Here is a 19,728-nt window from a genome sequence, read left to right on the forward strand (position 1 = left end):
TATTTTTAGTTGAAAGATATTGCTTTACAATATTATGTTGGTTTCTGCCATATATTAACATGAATCAGCCACATATATATGTGTCCCCTCCCTCTTGAACCTCCTTCCCACCCCCACCCCATCTCACACTTCTAGGTTGTCACCAAGCCCTGGTTTGGGCTCCCTGAGTCATACATCAAATCCCCACGGGCTATCTCTTTGACATACGGGAGTGAATATGTTTCCTTGCTACTGTCTCCATTTCTCCCACCCTCTCCTTGCCCCCTCCCCGAGACCATAATTCTGTTCTCCATGTCTGTGTCTCCATTGCTGCTCTGCAAATAGGTTCATCAGCACCATCTTTCTAGATTCCATATCTATATGTTAATGTGCAATACTTCGTTTTCTCTGACTTAATTCACCTTGTTTTAATGGCTCTACGTTCATCCACCTCAGTAGCCCTGACTCATATGCATTCCATTTTATGGTTGAGTAATATTCATTTGCATATATGTACCACAGCTTCTTTATCCATTCATCTGTCAATCGGCATCTAGGTTGCTTCCATGTCCCAGCTATCAGAAATAGTGCTTCAGTGAACATTGAGGTACATGGGTTGATTTCAATTATGGCTCTCTCAAGGTATATGCCCAGTAGTGGGATTGTTGGGTCATATGGAACAAGAAAAGCCTAGTAGCCTTTAAGATCATGCCCCTGGAGGATATGAATGAGTTCACCACACATATTCTGGAAGTAGTCAATGCACACATGACGCTGAGCAAGTTGAACGGCCAGCCTTCAGCAGGGAGAGCACCTATCAGCAATCCAGGAATGGGTGAAGCTGGCAATTTCGGTGGGAATAACTTCATACCAGCAAATGGCCTCACTGTGGCCCAGAACCAGGTGCTGAATTTGATCAAGGCTTGCCCAAGACCTGAAGGATTGAACTTTCAGGAGCTCAAGAACTAACTGCAACACATGTCCGTAGCCTCAATCAAGCTAGCTGTGGATTTTCTGAGCAATGAGGGACACATCTATTCCACCGTGGATGATGATCATTTTAAATCCACAGACGCAGAATAACTGGATCTAATTGGGTACCCGAGATATTTTCCAGCTGGACCTTTTTGCAGCCTCTTGTCTCCAGCTGTGCATATAATTGGCGAGTTGACTTCTAGGAAGTAGATTTCATCTGTAAAAGATCTCAACTGACATCCTTTTGAAACTTGCTACTACTCTTCTGTGTTTTTGATGGACTTCCCTGGTAGCTCAGACGGTAAAGCATCTGCCTACAATGCGGGACACACGGGTTCGATCTCTGGGTCAGGAAGATCCGCTGGAGAAGGAAATAGCAACCCACTCCAGTATTCATGCCTGGAAAATCCCATGGACCGAGGAGCCTGGTGGGCTACAATCCATGGGGTCGGAAAGAGTCAGACACGACTGAGCGATTTCTCTGTGTGTGTGTGTGTGTGTGTGTGTGTGTGTGTGTGTGATATGGTAGTTTAATTCCTAGCTTTTTAAGGAATCTCCATACTGTCTTCTATAGCAGCTGTATCTATTTCCATTCCCATCAACAATGTAAGAGGCTTCCCTTTTCTCCACGCCCTCTCTAGCGGTTATTATTTGTAGATTTTTGATGACGGTCCTTCTGACTGGTGTGAGGTGATATCTCACTATAGTTGTGATTTGCAGTTTTCTCATAATGAGTGATGTTGAGCATCTTTTCATGTGTTTATTAGCAATCTGTATGTCTTCTTTGGAGAACAAATCAAAATATAATAATAATATTAATAGCTTTTGTCTGATCTCTGTTGTCAAGCGTCCTTTTCCTCACTGTGAGTTACAGTCCACCTCTACGTCCCTAGGATGCCCTCCAATACTGAGCTGGTCTCTGGACCTGCTATCGGGACAGCTCAGATTCTGGCCCTACACCTGCGTATTCTGGCCTCCAGTGTCCACAGCTGCCAGAGTTAGTGTCTTCTGTTCTGTGGGAATTCTCATTGTCCCTTTATACATTTCATAGACACAGAGTTTGCCTAGTTGGTTATTTGGCTTTAATCTGCAGCTTGTACAGTTGATAGGAAGGTTTTCAATCCTCTTCCCTAGCCACACTGACCCTGGGGTTCAATTGTGGTTTCATCTCCACCTCTACATGTGGGTTGTCCGCAGGAGTTTGCTCCCGAGGCTGCCCTGGAGGACTGGGTTCTGCTCCAGGGAGGACCTGGTGTGGGGGTGGTGCAGCTGCTTGGATCACAGGTGCTCTGGCAGCTCCAGGTATGCAGGGGAGCTGGAGGTCAGGGGAGTAGGAGACATGGCTCTTTTGGGGTTTTCTCTAGCCTCTGGCAGCTCTGCAGCAGTGGGGATCTACTGTAGCGGTGGTGTGGCAGCTTGGAACACAGGGCCTCTAACAGTGCCAGGTACCCAGAGGAGCCAGAAGCGATTGGGACAGGAGATATGGTGCTACTAGGATTTTTTCAAGCCTCTGGCACCTCTGCCTCACTGAGGATTAAGAATGGAGGTGGTGGAGCCGCTTGGATTGCAGGGACCCTGGCAGGGCCAATGTGCAGGGACCCTGGCAACCTCAGGAGCAGGAGTTATGGCACTTACAGACTTTTCTAGCCTCAGGCAGCTGGCGCTCAAAGAGACTTTCTGGCTGGTCCTTCTCTGTTGTTCATCATGTCAGGCACTTAAGTGCCTCCCCTGACTGGGGTCCTTTCTCTATTGGTGTTCAGTTCAGTTCAGTTCAGTCGCTCAGTCATGTCCAGCTCTCTGAGACCCCATGAATCGCAGCACGCCAGGCCTCCCTGTCCATCACCAACTCCAGGAGTTTACCCAGACTCATGTCCATCAAGTCAGTGATGCCCTCCAGCCATCTCATCCTCTGTCGTCCCCTTCTCCTCCTGCCCCCAATCCCTCCCAGCATCAGGGTCTTTTCAAATGAGTCAACATTTCCCATGAGGCGGCCAAAGTACTGGAGTTTCAGCTTCAGCATCATTCCCTCCAAAGAAATCCCAGGGCTGATCTCCTTCAGAATGGACAGGTTGGATCTCCTTGAGTCCAAGGGACTCTCAAGAGTCTTCTCCAACACCACAGTTCAAAAGCATCAATTCTTCGGTGCTCAGCTTTCTTCACAGTCCAGCTCTCACATCCATATATGACCACTGGAAAAACCATAGCCTTGACTAGATGGACCTTTGTTGGCAAAGTAATGTCTCTGCTTTTGAATATGCTGTCTAGGTTGGACATAACTTTCCTTCCAAGGAGTAAGCGTCTTTTAATTTCATGGCTGCAGTCACTGTCTGCAGTGATTTTGGAGCCCCAAAAAATAAAGTCTGACACTGTTTCCACTGTTTCCCCATCTATTTCCCATGAAGTGATGGGACCAGATGCCATGATCTTCGTTTTCTGAATGTTGAGCTTTAAGCCAACGTTTTCACTCTCCTCTTTCATTTTCATCAAGAGGCTTTTGAGTTCCTCTTCACTTTCTGCCATAAGGGTGGTGCCATCTACATATCTGAGGTTATTGATATTTCTCCTGGCAATCTTGATTCCAGCTTGTGCTTCTTCCAGCCCAGCATTTCTCATGATGTACTCTGCATATAAGGTGTACCAGGTACTTAAAGGGCTCCCCTGGCTGGGGTCCTTCTCTATTGCTCACTGCATTGGGTACTTAAAAGGCCACCCTCCCTGGGTCAGCTGCTGGTGGTGGCATGTGGGGAGAGAGGCTACAGTGATGGCTCCACCCCTTGTCCATGACTCAGCAGTATCGCCTTTCCTCCACAGCTGTCTGGCCTTTTCCACCACAATCTCCTCCCTGACGTCCCCTCAAGTTGTCTCCCCATAGTCAACAACAGACTTTACCCTGAGACTGCTCTCCAGTCTATATGCTCCAGCTCCCAGCTGCCACACATTCCAAGAGACTTGTGTCCCTGTCCAGGGAAGGGAGGGGCTGCCCTCAAGGATTGTCTCTGTGGTTCTCTTTCCATTCAGACTGTCATAGATCAGCTGCTGCATTCTCCTATAGCTTCCACTGTCCCAAAATATTGCCCTGCTGTAGGGATCTGACTGATGCTTCAGTTCCCCTATACTCTGGATGCAAGTTCAGTCCTGATCACTCTCCTCCTTCCTTTGTCCTGCCAAGTTTTGCATCAATCTATACATTCCTTTTCAGTGGTAAGGGACTCCTGTCCACTTTCAACTGGTGTTCTGAGAGAACTTCTGCAACTGAAGGTGTATTCCTGACGCATCATCCACGGAGAGAGATGTACTCTACACCCACCTACTCCTCAAACACCTTAACTATGTCTATGTACTGTTGAATTAGGCTTGCTAATATTTTGCTGAAGACTTTTGCATCAAAATTCATCAAAACCATAACATTTATTTTTTTTCATGCTATCCTTGTTTGTTTCAGTATGAAAACAGTGCTGGCCTCATAAAATATTGATTGAAAAATTTCCCTCCTCTTCTATTTTTCAGAAGAGTTTGAAGATTTGTAGGAATTCTTCTTGAATGTTTTGTATAGCTCACCAGGGAAACTAGTGGTCCTGGACTTTTGGTTGCTGGAAGGTTTTTGATTCCTGATTCAGTCTCCGTATAGGTAATCAATCTGTTCAAGTTTTGTATTTCTTTATGATTCAGTATTGGAAGGTCCTATGTTCCTAGATTATTATTCATTTCTCTTAGATTTTCCAAATTGTTCATGTATAATAATTGTTTATAATAGTCTCTTATAATCTTTTGTTTTATGTAGTATTATTTGCAACATATTGTCTTTCATTTTTAATTTTTAAAATTTGAATCTTTTTGCTCTTTTTTTTGAAGAGTTTTGAGCTAAAAGTTTGTCAATCTTGTTTAAAATCTCAGAGAACGATTTCTTGGCTTCACTGATCTTTTTCTAGTATCTTTTTATTATCTATTTCATTTATTTTCACTGTGACTTTTGATACTTCCTTTCATCTACTAACTTGGACTTCATTTGTTCTTCTTTTTTCTGGTATAGATTAGGATGGTTTTTTTTTTTTTTTTTTTAAGCTTTTCCCTGAAATAGTGGTTTATCGCCATAAACTTCTACTTACAACTGCTTTGTCTGCATGGCATAAATTTCAGTATGTCGTATTTCCATTTTTGTTGCTCTCAAGGTCCTTTTTGAGCTTTCTTTTCTTTCTTTGTTGGCACATGATTATTTAGTGGTACCTTGTTTAGTCTTCACATATTTTTGAGTTTTCCAGTTTTCTTCTTTTAATTTATGTCCAGGTTTATACTATTGGGGTTAGAAAAGATGTTGAATATGGTTTTGAAATTCTTTAACTGGTTGAAACTTGTTTTGTGGTCTAACATATGATCTATTCAGGAGAATGCTTCAAATACACTTGAGAAGAATGTGAGTTCTACTTCTGTTGGGTGGAATGTTCTGTAATACGGGTCAATCTATCAGGCCTAAGGTTTCATTACAGCCAATGTGTCTTTTTTGACATTCTGCCTGGATGATCTATCTGATGAAATACATAGGTACTTAAAAGTTTCCTACTATTACTGTTTTACTGTCTGTTTGTCCTTTTATTCCTGTCCATATTTGCTTTAAGTATTTAGTTTATTCTGTGTTGAGTGCAGGCTTCCCTGTGACTCATTGGTAAAGAATCTGTCTGCCAAGCAGGAGACGTGGGTATGATCCCTGGGTCAGGAAGATACCCTGGAGAAGGAAATGGCAACCTATTCCAGTATTCTATTCTAGAAAATCCCATGGACAGATGAGCCTGGTGGGCTATAGTCTATGAGGCTGCAAAAGAGTTGGACATGACTTCGCAAGTAAACAATGAAACAATAAAAACAACAAATGTTGAGTGTATGTATATTAATAAATGTTATTTCTTCTTACTGTATATAAGTAAGTATATAGTTACTTCTTTCCTGATATAAATAAGCAGTACCCTTCTTTATCTCTTATTATCATTATTTGTTTTAAAGTCCATTTTTATCTGATATTAGTATAGTCACTCCAGCTCTCTTTGGGTTTCTCTTTATGTGTAATATCTTTTTCCATCCTTTCACTTTTAGTTTGTGTATCCTTACGCCTGCCTGGAATCACTTGTAGGTATGAGAGTGGTGGGTCTTGCTTTTCATTCATCATCCATCCTGTCTTTTGACTGGAAAATTTGATACATTTGCTTTAAAAGTAATTATTGATGGCATGAACTTATTGTCATTTTGCTCCTTCTTTTCTGGCTATTTTGTTGTTCCTCTGATGCTTTCCTCTGCTCTTGCTCTCTTCCTGCATTCCTTCTTTTTTTTTTCTCTTTTGTGCTTCCACTTTTTTTTTTGTTTGTTTGTTTGGTTATGGGTTTGGTTTGATTTTTGTTTTGTTTTTGTTTTATGGTTACCATAAGGCTTGCACATACAATATATATCTCTCACAGTCTAAGTAGATAACAAAGTTTCAAATGCACTCTATATTTTGACTTAGAATATATTTATTTTCCTCAACAGGTTTTATGCTTTGTATAACATTTTATAACTTGTTATGTTACATATAGCTTATCACAATATTATAGTTGTAATTTTCATGACACTTGACTTTTATGCAAACCATGTTACCTTTAATTACCTGCTTTGAAAGTGAAAGTGAAAGTGAAAGCCACTCAGTCATGTCTGTCTCTTTGCAACCCCATGGACTATATATAGTCCATGCAATTCTCCAGGTCAGAATACTGGAGTGGGTACCCATTCTATTCTCCAGGGGATCTTCCCAACCCAGGGATCAAACCAGGTCTCTCACATTGTAGGCAGATTCGGAAGCCCAATTGCCTACTTTACTTTTTCAATTATTCTGAATTTCAGTATGTATTTACTTTTACCATTGAGACTTATACTTCTTATGTTTTCCTTTTACTAATTAGTACCTTTTCTAAACATTAAAGAACTCCATTTACTATTTCTACTAAGGTCGGACTAATGGTGTTAAACTCCTTTAGATTTTGCATGTCTGTAAAACTCTTATCTCTTCTCTTCAATTCTGAATGACACCTTTGCTTGGTAAAAGTAGTCTTTTTCTTTCAGCATTGTGCATTTACCTTACTACTACCTACTGGCCTGCAATGTGACTGCTGTCAAAGCTCCTCATGTTCTTATAAGAGGTTCCCCTGTATGTAATAAGCTGTTGCTTCTAAGAAGGTTCCTGTCTTTAATGTTTGATGTTTTAACTATGTTTCTTGGTGTGGGTCTCATTGAATTCACCTTATTTACAATTCTGGGCTCTTTAAATCTGGATATCTGTCTCCTTTCCCAAGTTAGGGAACACTTCAGCCATTATTTCTTCAAAAAAGTTTTCTGTCCCTTTCTCACTCTTCTGGAACCTATATAATGTGATTATTGGTCCACATGATGTTGTCTTATTACCTTAATGCTTGTGTAGTAATTTTTCCTTTTGCTGAGTTTGTTAATCCTTTCTATGCTCTTTTTAGTTTATCACTACAATATTCTATTGTATATTTCAGTTTAGTTTTGTATTCTTCAGTCCTCTGACTTCCATGCAGTATTTCTTTATATTTCCTGTGGTTTTATGTTCTCACATTGTTCATCCAGTCTTCTCCTTTTCTTGGTGAGCATCTTTCAGTATATTATTCTGAATTCTTTACTGGGTAATTCATTTATATCCATTTGATTATGGTCATTTTATGATATCTTATTCTTTTGCTTGGAATCTATTCTGTTGTTTCTGCATTTAACTTAATTGTCTCTTGTTTATCTAACTCTAGACAAAACACTCATCTCTCCCAGTCTTGAAGGAGTGACGATAAACAAGATGAATCTAGTCATTCAAGCCGATCCTAGATTTTGCTTTTCTTTGAAAATTTTCATATTGTCCAAGCATCAGCCAATTTCATTCTCAGTGTCTTTGAGTTGTTAAGGGTATGATCAGACCTGTCAATGTCCTAAAATGAAGGACCTGACTTAGCACCTAAGATTGGGGTGATTGGAAACCTGACCTTCAGTTAGCAGCCTTTAAAGTATGCAAATTATACACACTTCTGAGTGTAAGCATAAGTTCCACAGGTCAACAGAGGAAGGCAATATAGAGAGGAATGATGGGTGGCATTCTCAAAATTTGGGGTGCTTTCTTCAGGAACTGGAGAAAGCAAATGGGAGGGTGACATTAGTCCCACTGGGCTCTGCTTGTTGAGAGAATCACCAAAGGCTATAAGATGTGTGCCAAAGAGGAAGCTTCCCTTTCAGACAAAATCTCCTGGACATGTTAAACAATAGGCCACTTTCACAGAAAGTCTGCGGTGTGTTTCAATCTCGTCTCTGGGTAGTGCCCTGGGGAGACAGCTGGCTAAGAACTTACTTCTTCAATTGTGATTATTAAAGTCCCATGGGACCCAGCAAGCAAGTCCCTCTGACCAGAGCTTTCTCATCTCCCTTTCTCTCAAACTTACAAAACTGCTGTATACTATGAGAATCATCATTTACCAAATACCACTGGCAGAGCTGCTCCAATCTTTGCTCAAAATCTGCTCCAGTCTTTGCTCAAAACCTATCACCCTGCACATTTAGCAAGAGTTACCATAAATCTCTAAAGTAAAGGGTCCAGAAATAAGAAAGAAAGCAACAAACAAATGAAACACACACACACACACACACACACACACACACACAATAATAAAATAAAGAAAGAAATAGCTGGGTCCAAGATGGTGAGCAATCAGAACTCCAAGAGATCGTGAGTCTCATTATATGTTTATTTTACTACATTAGAGTATTAAATGACACACCTACCAGTGCCCATAAATGGACATTATTGTTCAAAAAGGATTGATAAATGTAGGCACCCCACTCCTTTGAAAAAGCCCTGCCCCTTCCCTGGAGGACTAATGCATATGCTTCTGCATCACTAGCCTTACTCTTCCTTCCTTCGTCTTTACTTTTTAAAAGTAAATCCCTATCACCACGTGGGTGAGAAGTTCATCTGTGAACTTCTTCATTCTTTGTCCATTGAAGAAATTTTATCTGTTGAGGTATCTCAGCTTCCGTTTCATTACTCTGCTTCTTGAATAAAACAAACCAAGAACCATCCCCTGTCCAGGCAGAGAAGCTAGGGTCCATAGGACTTAATTCAGTAACAGTATTACCCTATTGTTATTCTGTGTGAAATTTTTAACATTCATGTTACAAAACATATTTTATTATCCATGCTGCATAAATCAATTAAAATGTGTTTTGTTACATTTATCATAAAATCCCAATTTCTGCATCATGATTGCTTGCTTAGCTTCTTTCCTACATTTTCTAGTCCTTCCTGGACCTCTTTCTCTGAATCATGATTCTTTAACCTGATTGTATTTTACCATCTTTAAAAAAATTCTATGCTTTTAATATTCTTCCATATAATTTCAGTCATTTCTTTTGGTTTGTTTTATCCTTTCCAGTCTTTTGAGCTTTTAACATTTCTTCATATCCACGTATCACTTCACTGTCTTTCCCTGAAAAGTTTTCAACGAGTTCTTCATGTGACCAGACTTATTTTTTCTGTTTCAGGTCCCAACATGAGTTTTGTCTCATAGAAAGCTTCCTAGACCCCCCTTTTTTATCATAAAGTTTCTCTTCTCCATGTATTCCCTATTTATTTTTCTCTAGGCATTTAATATAAGTCATTTAAATTTTGCTTATTCTCATGTTGACTTTAAAATTCTGTCCCTGATAGACTAATACAAAATATATAACACTTTTCTATCTTATTAATCATTCATATGACAGACTAACACAATTCTTGTAACTGTACATGCTTAAATTTTTTTGATAGGATGAATAAATCTCACATCAAGATTCCAGTGCTTCACAAGAACTCATCATCAATGACTTGATACTACAGCACTGAGCATAGAAATATGAAGCACATTTCCTACAATATCAAATACTCATTCCTTTAATAAACATTAAAATAATTCATAGGTATTTAGTAAAAATGCTTTTATCTATGTTATATCAAAGATATAGTACATCAAGAAATGCTATAAATATCTCCCAAAAGAAGACAAAGTTTTCATAAAAATCACATCTTACATTGCTTCAGGATTCATTATGCATGCGATTCCTGGACAGGAACATTCATAGATGTTATTATTATACTTTAATCCCAGCATAATTCCAAGTAACTGCGTGAAAATAACTGAAAATGCCTCTAAAGTTATCATCTTCGAATACTAAAAGGAATAAAAAACAAAATGGTTGCTCAAGTTATTTTTTTCAATCCCTGGTTTTTTCATGTAATTGTGGCTATATTAGCTAAATGCAAATACAAATTTAATAAACTTTTATATAAAGCTCATTATTTTCTTAAGAACATTGGCAAAGTTAGATTTTGTTATTCTTTTAGGATAATAGTACTCTCAATACAAATGGCACTCATATATAAACAATACTATTAATAATATATGCTTTCATTACATGCTACTGATTTAATTCTAATAAACTGAAAAAGTATTCTGAGAAGATTAATCATTGTTTCAGTAACTATAATACTTTTAATTTGAATACTTGAAAAAATGCACAGATTCTTAAGAGTTTAACTGACAGTCAGTTTTAATGTCAGAAATAGTTTTAGGATAAAATCAGTTTTTTCCTAAAGGCAAAATACTAGCATTAAAACAATAAAACTTGAGTAGTGATGAAAGCAACACACAAAGCCCTGGTTGGTAATCAATGATGTTTTTAACTATCTCCATAGTTTTGCCTTTTCCAGATTGTAGTAGATTTGGAATGATACAGTGTGTAGACTTTTCAAACTGGCTTCTTTTACTAACCACTATGCATTTAAAATTCCTCCATGTCTTTATATTGCTTGATGACTAATTTTCTGAATACTGAATAAAATTTCTCTTTATGTCTTGTTTCTTTATCCACTCATGTATCAAAGGACATGTTGTGTGCTTTTAATTTCTGGCAATTATAAATAGAGTTGCTATATGCAATCAGGTCCAACTTTCTGTGGATACAAGTTTTCAGTGAAATTTTCTAAATGGTATAGGGGATAATTACTAGATCATGAAGTCAGGCAATGTTGAATTTTATGAGATTACCAAACTGTCTAAAGTCTAATTCATCAACATGAATGACGGTTCCTCTGCTCCAAGTCCTCACAATACTTGGTATCATCAGTTTTGCACACAGGCACAAAACTGAATAAGAGTGGCAAGTTAAATTCTCGCCTTGTTCCAAATCTTAGTGGGAAGCACTTCATCTCTAAACATTAAATTTGATGTAAGCTCTATTGTTTTCTAAATGATTCTTTGTGAGGTTCTAGTTTGCTTCTCTCACTATTTTGGTGAGCTTAATCATAAATTGTCTTAAAATTGTCAAATGCATTTTCTGCATCTATTGATATAATCAAATAATTTTCCATTTTAGTGTAATGATAGGATCAACTAACTTAATTGGCTTTACATAATTACTTATCCTTAAGTATCTGAAGTATCTTAAGACCATTATATCTACTACTGTGGGCAGGAATCCCTTAGAAGAAATGGAGTAGCCATCATAGTCAACAAAAGAGTCCGAAATGCAGTACTTAGATGCAATCTCAAAAACGACAGAATGATCTCTGTTCGTTTCCAAGGCAAACAAGTCAATATCACAGTAATCCAAGTCTATGCCCCAACCAGTAACTCTGAAGAAGCTGAAGTTGAATGGTTCTATGAGGACCTACAAGACCTTTTAGAACTAACACCCAAAAAAGATGTCCTTTTCATTATAGGGGACTGGAATGCAAAAGTAGGAAGTCAAGAAACACCTGGAGTAACAGGCAAATTTGGCCTTGGAATATGGAATGAAGCAGGGCAAAGACTAATAGAGTTTTGCCAAGAAAATGCACTGGTCATAGCAAACACCCTCTTCCAATAGCACAAGAGAAGACTCTAGACATGGACATTACCAGATGCTCAACACCGAAATCAGATTGATTATATTCTTTGCAGCCAAAGATGGAGAAGCTCTATACAGTCAACAAAAACAAGACCAGGAGCTGACTGTGGCTCAGATCATGAACTCCTTATTACTAAATTCAGACTTAAATTGAAGAAAGTAGGGAAAACCACTAGACCATTCAGGTATGACCTAAATCAAATCCCTGTGATTATACAGTGGAAGTGAGAAATAGATTTAAGGGACTAGATCTGATAGATAGAGTGCCTGATGAACTATGGACGGAGGTTCGTGACATTGTACAGGAGACAGGGATCAAGACCATTCCCATGGAAAAGAAATGCAAAAAAGCAAAATGGCTGTCTGAGGAGGCCTTACAAATAACTGTGAGAAGAAGAGAAGCGAAAAGCAAAGGAGAAAAGGAAAGATATAAGCATCTGAATGTAGAGTTCCAAAGAATAGCAAGAAGAGTTAAGAAAGCCTTCCTCAGTGATCAATGCAAAGAAATAGAGGAAAACAACAGAATGGGAAAAACTAGAGATCTCTTCAAGAAAATTAGAGATACAAAAGGAACATTTCATGCAAAGATGGGCTTGATAAAGGACAGAAATGGTATGGACCTAACAGAAGCAGAAGATATTAAGAGAAGGTGGCAAGAATACACAGGAGAACTGTACAAAAAAGATCTTCACAACCCAGATAATCACGATGGTGTGATCACTGACCTAGAGCCAGACATCCTGGAATGTGAAGTCAAGTGGGCCTTAGCAAGCATCACTAAGAACAAAGCCAGTGGAGGTGATGGAATTCTAGTTGAGCTATTTCAAACCCTGAAAGATGATGCTGTCAAAGTGCTGCACTCAATATGCCAGCAAATTTGGAAAACTCAGCAGTGGCCACAGGACTGGAAAAGGTCAGTTTTCATTCCAATCCCAAAGAAAGGCAATGCCAAAGAATGCTCAAACTACCGCACAATTGTACTCATTTCATACGTTAGTAAAGTAATGCTCAAAATTCTCCAAGCCAGGCTTCAGCAATATGTGAACTGTGAACTTCCAGATGTTCAAGTTGGTTTTTGAAAAGGCAGAGGAACGAGAGATCAAATTGCCAACATCCACTGGATCATGGAAAAAGCAAGAGAGTTCCAAAAAAATATCTATTTCTGCTTTATTGACTATGCCAAAGCCTTTGACTGTGTGGATCACAATAAACTGTGGAAAATTCTGAAAGAGATGGGAATACCAGACCACCTGATCTGCCTCTTGAGAAACCTATTTTCAGGTCAGGAAGGAACAGTTAGAACTGGACATGGAACAACAGACTGGTTCCAAATAGGAAAAGGAATACCTCAAGGCTGTATACTGTCACCCTGCTTATTTAACTTATATGCAGAGTACATCATGAGAAACACTGGGCTGGAAGAAGCACAAGTTGGAATCAAGATTGCCAGGAGAAATATCAATAATCTCAGATATACAGATGACACCACCCTTATGGCAGAAAGTGAAGAGGAACTCAATAGCCTCTTGATGAAATTGAAAGAGGAGAGTGAAAACGTTGGCTCAAAGCTCAATATTCAGAAAACGAAAATCATGGCGTCCGGTCCCAGCACTTCATTGGAAATGGATTGGGAAACAGTGGAAACAGTGTCAGACTTTATTTTTTTGGGCTCCAAAATCACTGCAGATGGTGACTGCAGCCATGAAATTAAAAGATGCTTACTCCTTGGAAGGAAAGTTATGTCCAACCTAGATAGCATATTGAAAAGCAGAGACATTACTTTGCTAACAAAGGTCCGTCTAGTCAAGGCTATGGTTTTTCTGTGGTCATGTATGGATGTGAGAGTTGGACTGTGAAGGATGCTGAGTGCCGAAGAATTGATGCTTTTGAACTGTGGTGTTGGAGAAGACTCTTGAGAGTCTGCAAGGAGATCCAACCAGTCCATTCTGAAGGAGATCAGCCCTGGGATTTCTTTGGAAGGAATCATGCTAAAGCTGAAACTCCATTGCTTTGGCCACCTCATGCAAAGAGCTGACTCATTGGAAAAGACCCTGATGCTGGGAGGGATTGGGGGCAGGAGGAGAAGGGGACGGCAGAGGATGAGATGGCTGAATGGCATCACTGACTTGATAGACATGAGTTTGAGTGAACACCAGGAAATGGTGATGGACAGGGAGGCCTGGCATGCTGCAATTCATGGGGTTGCAAAGAGTCAGACACAACTGAGTGACCGTACTGATTTGAACTGAAATATCTGAAAATTTCAGAAATAAATATCTGTAGAGTAATAAAATATTAAAAAATTAATCATGGTTATGTATCAATACAAACAATAAACTTAAAATTTTACTGAGGGTTATTAAAAAGATTTGACTCATTGGAAAAAACTCTGATGCTGGGAGGGATTGGGGGCAGGAGGAGAAGGGGACGACAGAGGATGAGATGGCTGGATGGCATCACTGACTCGACGGATGTGAGTCTCAGTGAACTCTGGAAGTTGGTGATGGACAGGGAGGCCTGGCGTGCTGTGATTCATGGGGTCGCAAAGAGTCGGACACGACTGAGCAACTGATCTGATCTGATTAAAACGAGACTTTATTAGGCAAAAGAAACAATCAGAAATGAAGACAAGTCATTTGAAACAATTTTTTTTCACAGAAGCAAAAAACAAAAACATAATGTAGAGAGGAAGACTGTGACAAAATAACCAACATATGCACTATGGGTGTCTCAGAAAGAGAAAGGGAAAGAAAACGTATTCAAGAAACTCAGTGTCACAAATGTTAGGAATCTGAGCACACGCAGATTTAAGAAGCTTGACGAATTCAAACTAGGAAAATCCAAGTGGACCCTACAAAGAAAATCACAACTAGCTGTTGAACAAACATCAATAGGAGGATGATGGAACCCAGAAAAATGGATACTCCATGTCCAGAGACAAAGGAGTTTTCTTTTTTGTTTGTTTGTTTTGACTTTTCAAACAAGATGGTAGGAAGAGCGCAATCATGACAAAATGAAATCCCATATCCAGCTGATGCTGGGTGACCCACAAACTGGACAGCAACAATACCAAAGAAGTTCTCCCATTGCTGTGAAGGTTCTGAGCCCCATGCCAAGCTTCACAACCCAGGGATCTATCCAAGTGACTAGGAATCCCCAAGAAATCTGACTTTGAAGGAGAGCAGGATTTGACTGCAGGTCTTGCACAGGACTGAGGCAAACAGAGACTCTATTCTTGCAGGACACAAACAAAATCTTGTGTGCAACAGGACTCAGGGGAGAGGAGCAATGACCACACAGGAGACTGAATCAGACCTACCAGCTAGGTTTGGAAGGTTTTCTGCTGAGATATGGGTTGGCAGTGGCTCATTTCCAGGATAGGGACATTTGAAGCAGCAGTTCTGGGAGGTTCCCCTTGGCAAGAGCCTTCTTGGAGGTCACCATTTGCCCTACCACAGAGCCTGTAGGTTCCAGGCCTCATCACCTCAGGCCAAACAACTAGCAAAGAGGGAGCACAGGCTCATCCATCAGAAGACAACAGGATCAAAGTGTAATTGAGCACAGCCCTACCCATCAGAGCAAGACTCAGTTTTTCACACTACCAGTTCCTCCCATCAGTTCCTTCCTCAACAACCAGAGGGCAGACAGAGAAGAAAGTAGAATTGTAATCCCACAGCTTCCAAAAGAAAAATCACAATCACAGAAAGTTAATCAAAATGGAAGTGTTGAGGATTACATCTCCAGATGAAGGAAAAGATGAAATCCCAGAAAAACAACTAAATGAAGTAGAGATAGGTAACCATCCAGAAAAAGAATCCAGGACAACTATATTGAAGATGACTCAAGATCTCAGAAAAAAGAATGAAGAATATGCAAATGTTTACCAAAGCCCTACCTAGAAGAACTAAAGAATAAACAGAGAGGAACAATACAGTAGAAGCAATCCACAGCAGAATTAACTGAGACAGAAGGACGGATCAGGGCCCTGGAAGACAAAATGGTGGAAATCACTGACGCAAAACAGAAAATAGAAAAAAATAATGAAAAGAAATGCAGACAGCCTAAAGAGCCCTTTGGGGCAACATTAAATGTACAAACATCATATTACAAGGATCACAGAAGGAGAAAAGAAAAAGTTACCTAAGAAAACATTTGAAGAGATGGTAGCTGAAAATTTTCCTAACATAGGAAAGGAAACAGTCAACCAAGTCAAAGAGGTAAAGAGAGTCCCATGCAGGATAAACCCAAAGAGGAATACACGGAGACGCATAATAATCAAACTAACAAAGATAATATATTAAAAGTAACCATGGAAAATGACAAATAACATACAAGCAAACTTCCTTAAGGTTATCAGCTGATTTCTCAACAGAAACTCTACAAGCCAGAAGTCAATGGCAAAGTATATTTACAGTGATGAAGAGGAAGAAACTACAACCAAGAATCCTCTACCTAGCAAGACTCTAGGTTCAGATTTGATGGAGAAATCAAAAGGTTTACAGCCAAGGAAAACATAAGAGAATTCAGCACCACAAAACCAGCTTTACAGTAAATGCTAAAGGAACTTCTCTAAGCAGGAAACACAAGGGAAGGAAAAGATCTATAAAAGATAAACCCAAATGGTAATAGGATAATACATGTTGATAATTACCTTAAATGTAAATGGATTAAATGCACCAACCAAAAGACAAAGACTGCCTGAGTGGATACAAAAACAAGACTGGTATATATGCTATCTACAAGAGACTCTTGTCAGAGCTAGGGAATCTTACAGACTGAAAGTAAGGGGATGGTATTCCACACAAATAGAAATTAAAAAAAGCTGGGGAAGGAATGATATGTTCAGAAAAAGTAGACTTTAAAACAAAAACTGTTATAAGAGACAAAGAAGGACCCTACACAATAATCAAGGGTTCAATTCCAGAAAAAGATATAACAATTATAAATGTATACAGAACCAACTTAGGAGCACCTGAATATGTAAGGCAAATACACACAACCATAAAGGAAGAAATTGACAGTAACACAATAATAGTGGGGGCTTTAACACCCCTCTTTCCTCAATGGACTGATAATGCCTATAGAAAACTAATAAGGAAACAAAGGCCTTGAATTCCAATGCACCTTAGATCACTAGGACTTAACTGATATTTCTAGAACATTCCATCCAAAAGAGACAGTCTACACATTCCTCTCAAGTGCACAGGGAACATCCTCCAGGAATGACCACATGCTGGGCCACAAGGTGAGCCTTGGTAAATATAAAAAACCTGAAATCACATCAAGCATCTTTTCTGATCACAATGCTATGAGATTTGAAATAAGCTACAGTAAAAATCTATTTTAAAAAAACCAGAAACACGTGACAGCTAAACAATATGCTACTAAACAACCAATGGATCACTAAAAAAATCAAAGACAAAATAAAAATTTACCTAGAGACAGATGAAAATGAAAGCACAATGGTCCAAAACCTATGGGATGCAGTTAAAAGCAGTTCTGAGAGGGAAGTTTATAGAAATTCTACCTCAAAAAATAAGAAAAACCTCAAATAAAGAATGTAAGCTTACACCTAAAACAAATAGAAAAAGAAGAAATGAAACCTAAATTTAGTAGAAGGAAGAGAATCATGAAGATAACAGCAGAAATAAATGAGATATAGACAAAGAAAACCACTGTGAATATCAATGAAACTAAAAGCTGCTGATTTGAAAAGATAAAACTAAGTTGAGAAATCTTAAACCAGACACATCAGGAAAAAAAAGTGAGAGGACTCAAAACAATAAAGTTAGAAATGAAAAAAGGGAAGATACAACTGACTTCATAGGAATACAAAGGATCATAAATGGAAAACCTGGGTGAAATGACAAATTCTTAGATACAATTTCCCAAGACTGAACCAGGAAGAAACAGAAAATATGAACAGATGAATCACAAGCACTGAAATTGAAACTATGATTAAAAACTTCCAACAGGTGGGAGGGGGGTTTAGGATGGGGAACACGTGTACACCCGTGGCAGATGCATGTTGATGCATGGCAAAACCAATACAATATTGTAAAGTAATAAAATAAAATAAAATAAAATTTCCCAGTTAAAAAAAAAAAACTTCCAACAAACAAAAGTCAATGACCCAATGGCTTCACAGGTAAATTCTATCAAACATTTAGAGAAGTTAACACTTATCCTCTGAAACAATTCCAAAAATTGTAGAGGAAGGAAAACTTCCAAATTCATTCTATGAGGCCACTATCACTCTGAAACCAGACAAAGATATCACACAAAAACAAAATTACAGGCCAATATCACTGATGAATACAGATGCAAAAATCCTCAACAAAATACTATCAATTCAAATCCAACAATACATTAGAAAGATCATTCATTCAAGGGACGGAAGGATTTTTCAGTATATGCAAATTAATCAATGTGATACATCACATCAACAAATTGAAGAATAAAGACCAGATGATAATCTCAATAAATGCAGAAAACCTTTTGACAAAATTTAGCAATATTTATGATAACAGCTCTCCAGAACCTGGGCAGAGTGGAAACATACCTCAACATAATAATGACCATATATGGCAAACCTACAGCTAACATCATACTTAATTGTGAAAAGCTGAAAGCATTTCCTCTATGATCAGGAAAAAGACAAGGATGTCCACTCTCACCACATATATTCAACATAGCTTTGAAAGTCCTCAGTTCAGTTCAGTTCAGTTGCTCAGTCGTGTCCAACTCTTTGCGATCCCATGAATCGCAGCACGCCAGGCCTCCCTGTCCATCACCAACTTCCGGAGTTCACTGAAACTCAAGTCCATCGAGTCGGTGATGCCATCCAGCCATCTCAACCTCTGTCGTCCCCTTCTCCTCCTGCCCCCAATCCCTCCCAGCATCAGAGTCTTTTCCAATGAGTCAACTCTTTGCATGAGGTGGCAATGTACAGGAGTTTCAGCTTTAGCATCATTCCTTCCAAAGAACACCCAGGGCTGATCTCCTTTTGGATGGACTGGTTGGATCTCCTTGCAGGCCAAGGGACTCTCAAGAGTCTTTTCCAACACCACAGTTCAAAAGCATCAATTCTTCGGCGCTCAGCTTTCTTCACTGAGTCCAACTCTCGCATCCATACATGACCACTGGAAAACCATAACCTTGACTAGACAGACCTTTGTTGGCAAAGTAATGTCTCTGCTTTTCAATATGCTATCTAGGTTGGTCATAACTTTTCTTCCAAGGAGTAATTGTCTTTTAATTTTATGGCTGCAATCACCATCTGCAGTGATTTTGGAGCCCCCCCAAATAAAGTCTGACACTATTTCCATCATTTCCCCATCTATTTCCCATGAAGTGATGGGACCAGATGCCATGATAGTCCTAGCTACAGCTATAAGAAAAGAAAATAAGGTAAAGGGAATCCAAACTGGAAAAGAAGAAGTTAAACTGTCACTGCTTGCAGATGACATGATATTTATTGTACATGTAGGATCCTAAGGATGGTTTCAGAAAACTACTAGAATTCATCAATGAATTTGGTAAAGTTGCAGGCTACAAAATCAATATGGACAAATTTGTTGCATTTCTACACACTAGCAATGAAAATGAGAAAGAGAAATTTAAGAAACGATTTCATGGATTATCACATCAAAAAGAATGAAATACATAGGAATAAGACCACCAAGGGCTTCGCTGGTAGCTCAGATGGTAGAGAATCTGCCTGCAGTGGAGGAGACCTGGGATTGATCCCTGGGTGAGGAAGATCCCCTGGAGAAGGGAATGGCTACCCACTGCAGTATTCTTGCTGTGGAATTCATTCCACAGCAGGGC

At 39.1% G+C, this 19,728-nt stretch overlaps 1 protein-coding gene across 1 annotated transcript in view; it reads right to left on the bottom strand.

Moving 5' to 3' along the window:
* The window catches only part of LOC104993209 (disintegrin and metalloproteinase domain-containing protein 18-like), a 114,751-nt gene that overhangs the window by 41,306 nt on the left and 53,717 nt on the right, over positions 1–19,728 (bottom strand). The window contains exon 11 of the mRNA XM_010846351.1: positions 10,042–10,181. Coding sequence (XP_010844653.1) covers positions 10,042–10,181 — 140 coding nt within the window. The remainder of the gene's footprint in view (positions 1–10,041; positions 10,182–19,728) is intronic.

The sequence above is a fragment of the Bison bison genome, unplaced genomic scaffold (assembly GCF_000754665.1).
Source record: "Bison bison bison isolate TAMUID 2011002044 unplaced genomic scaffold, Bison_UMD1.0 scf7180017864236, whole genome shotgun sequence".
NCBI classification, from domain to species: Eukaryota; Metazoa; Chordata; class Mammalia; order Artiodactyla; family Bovidae; genus Bison; species Bison bison.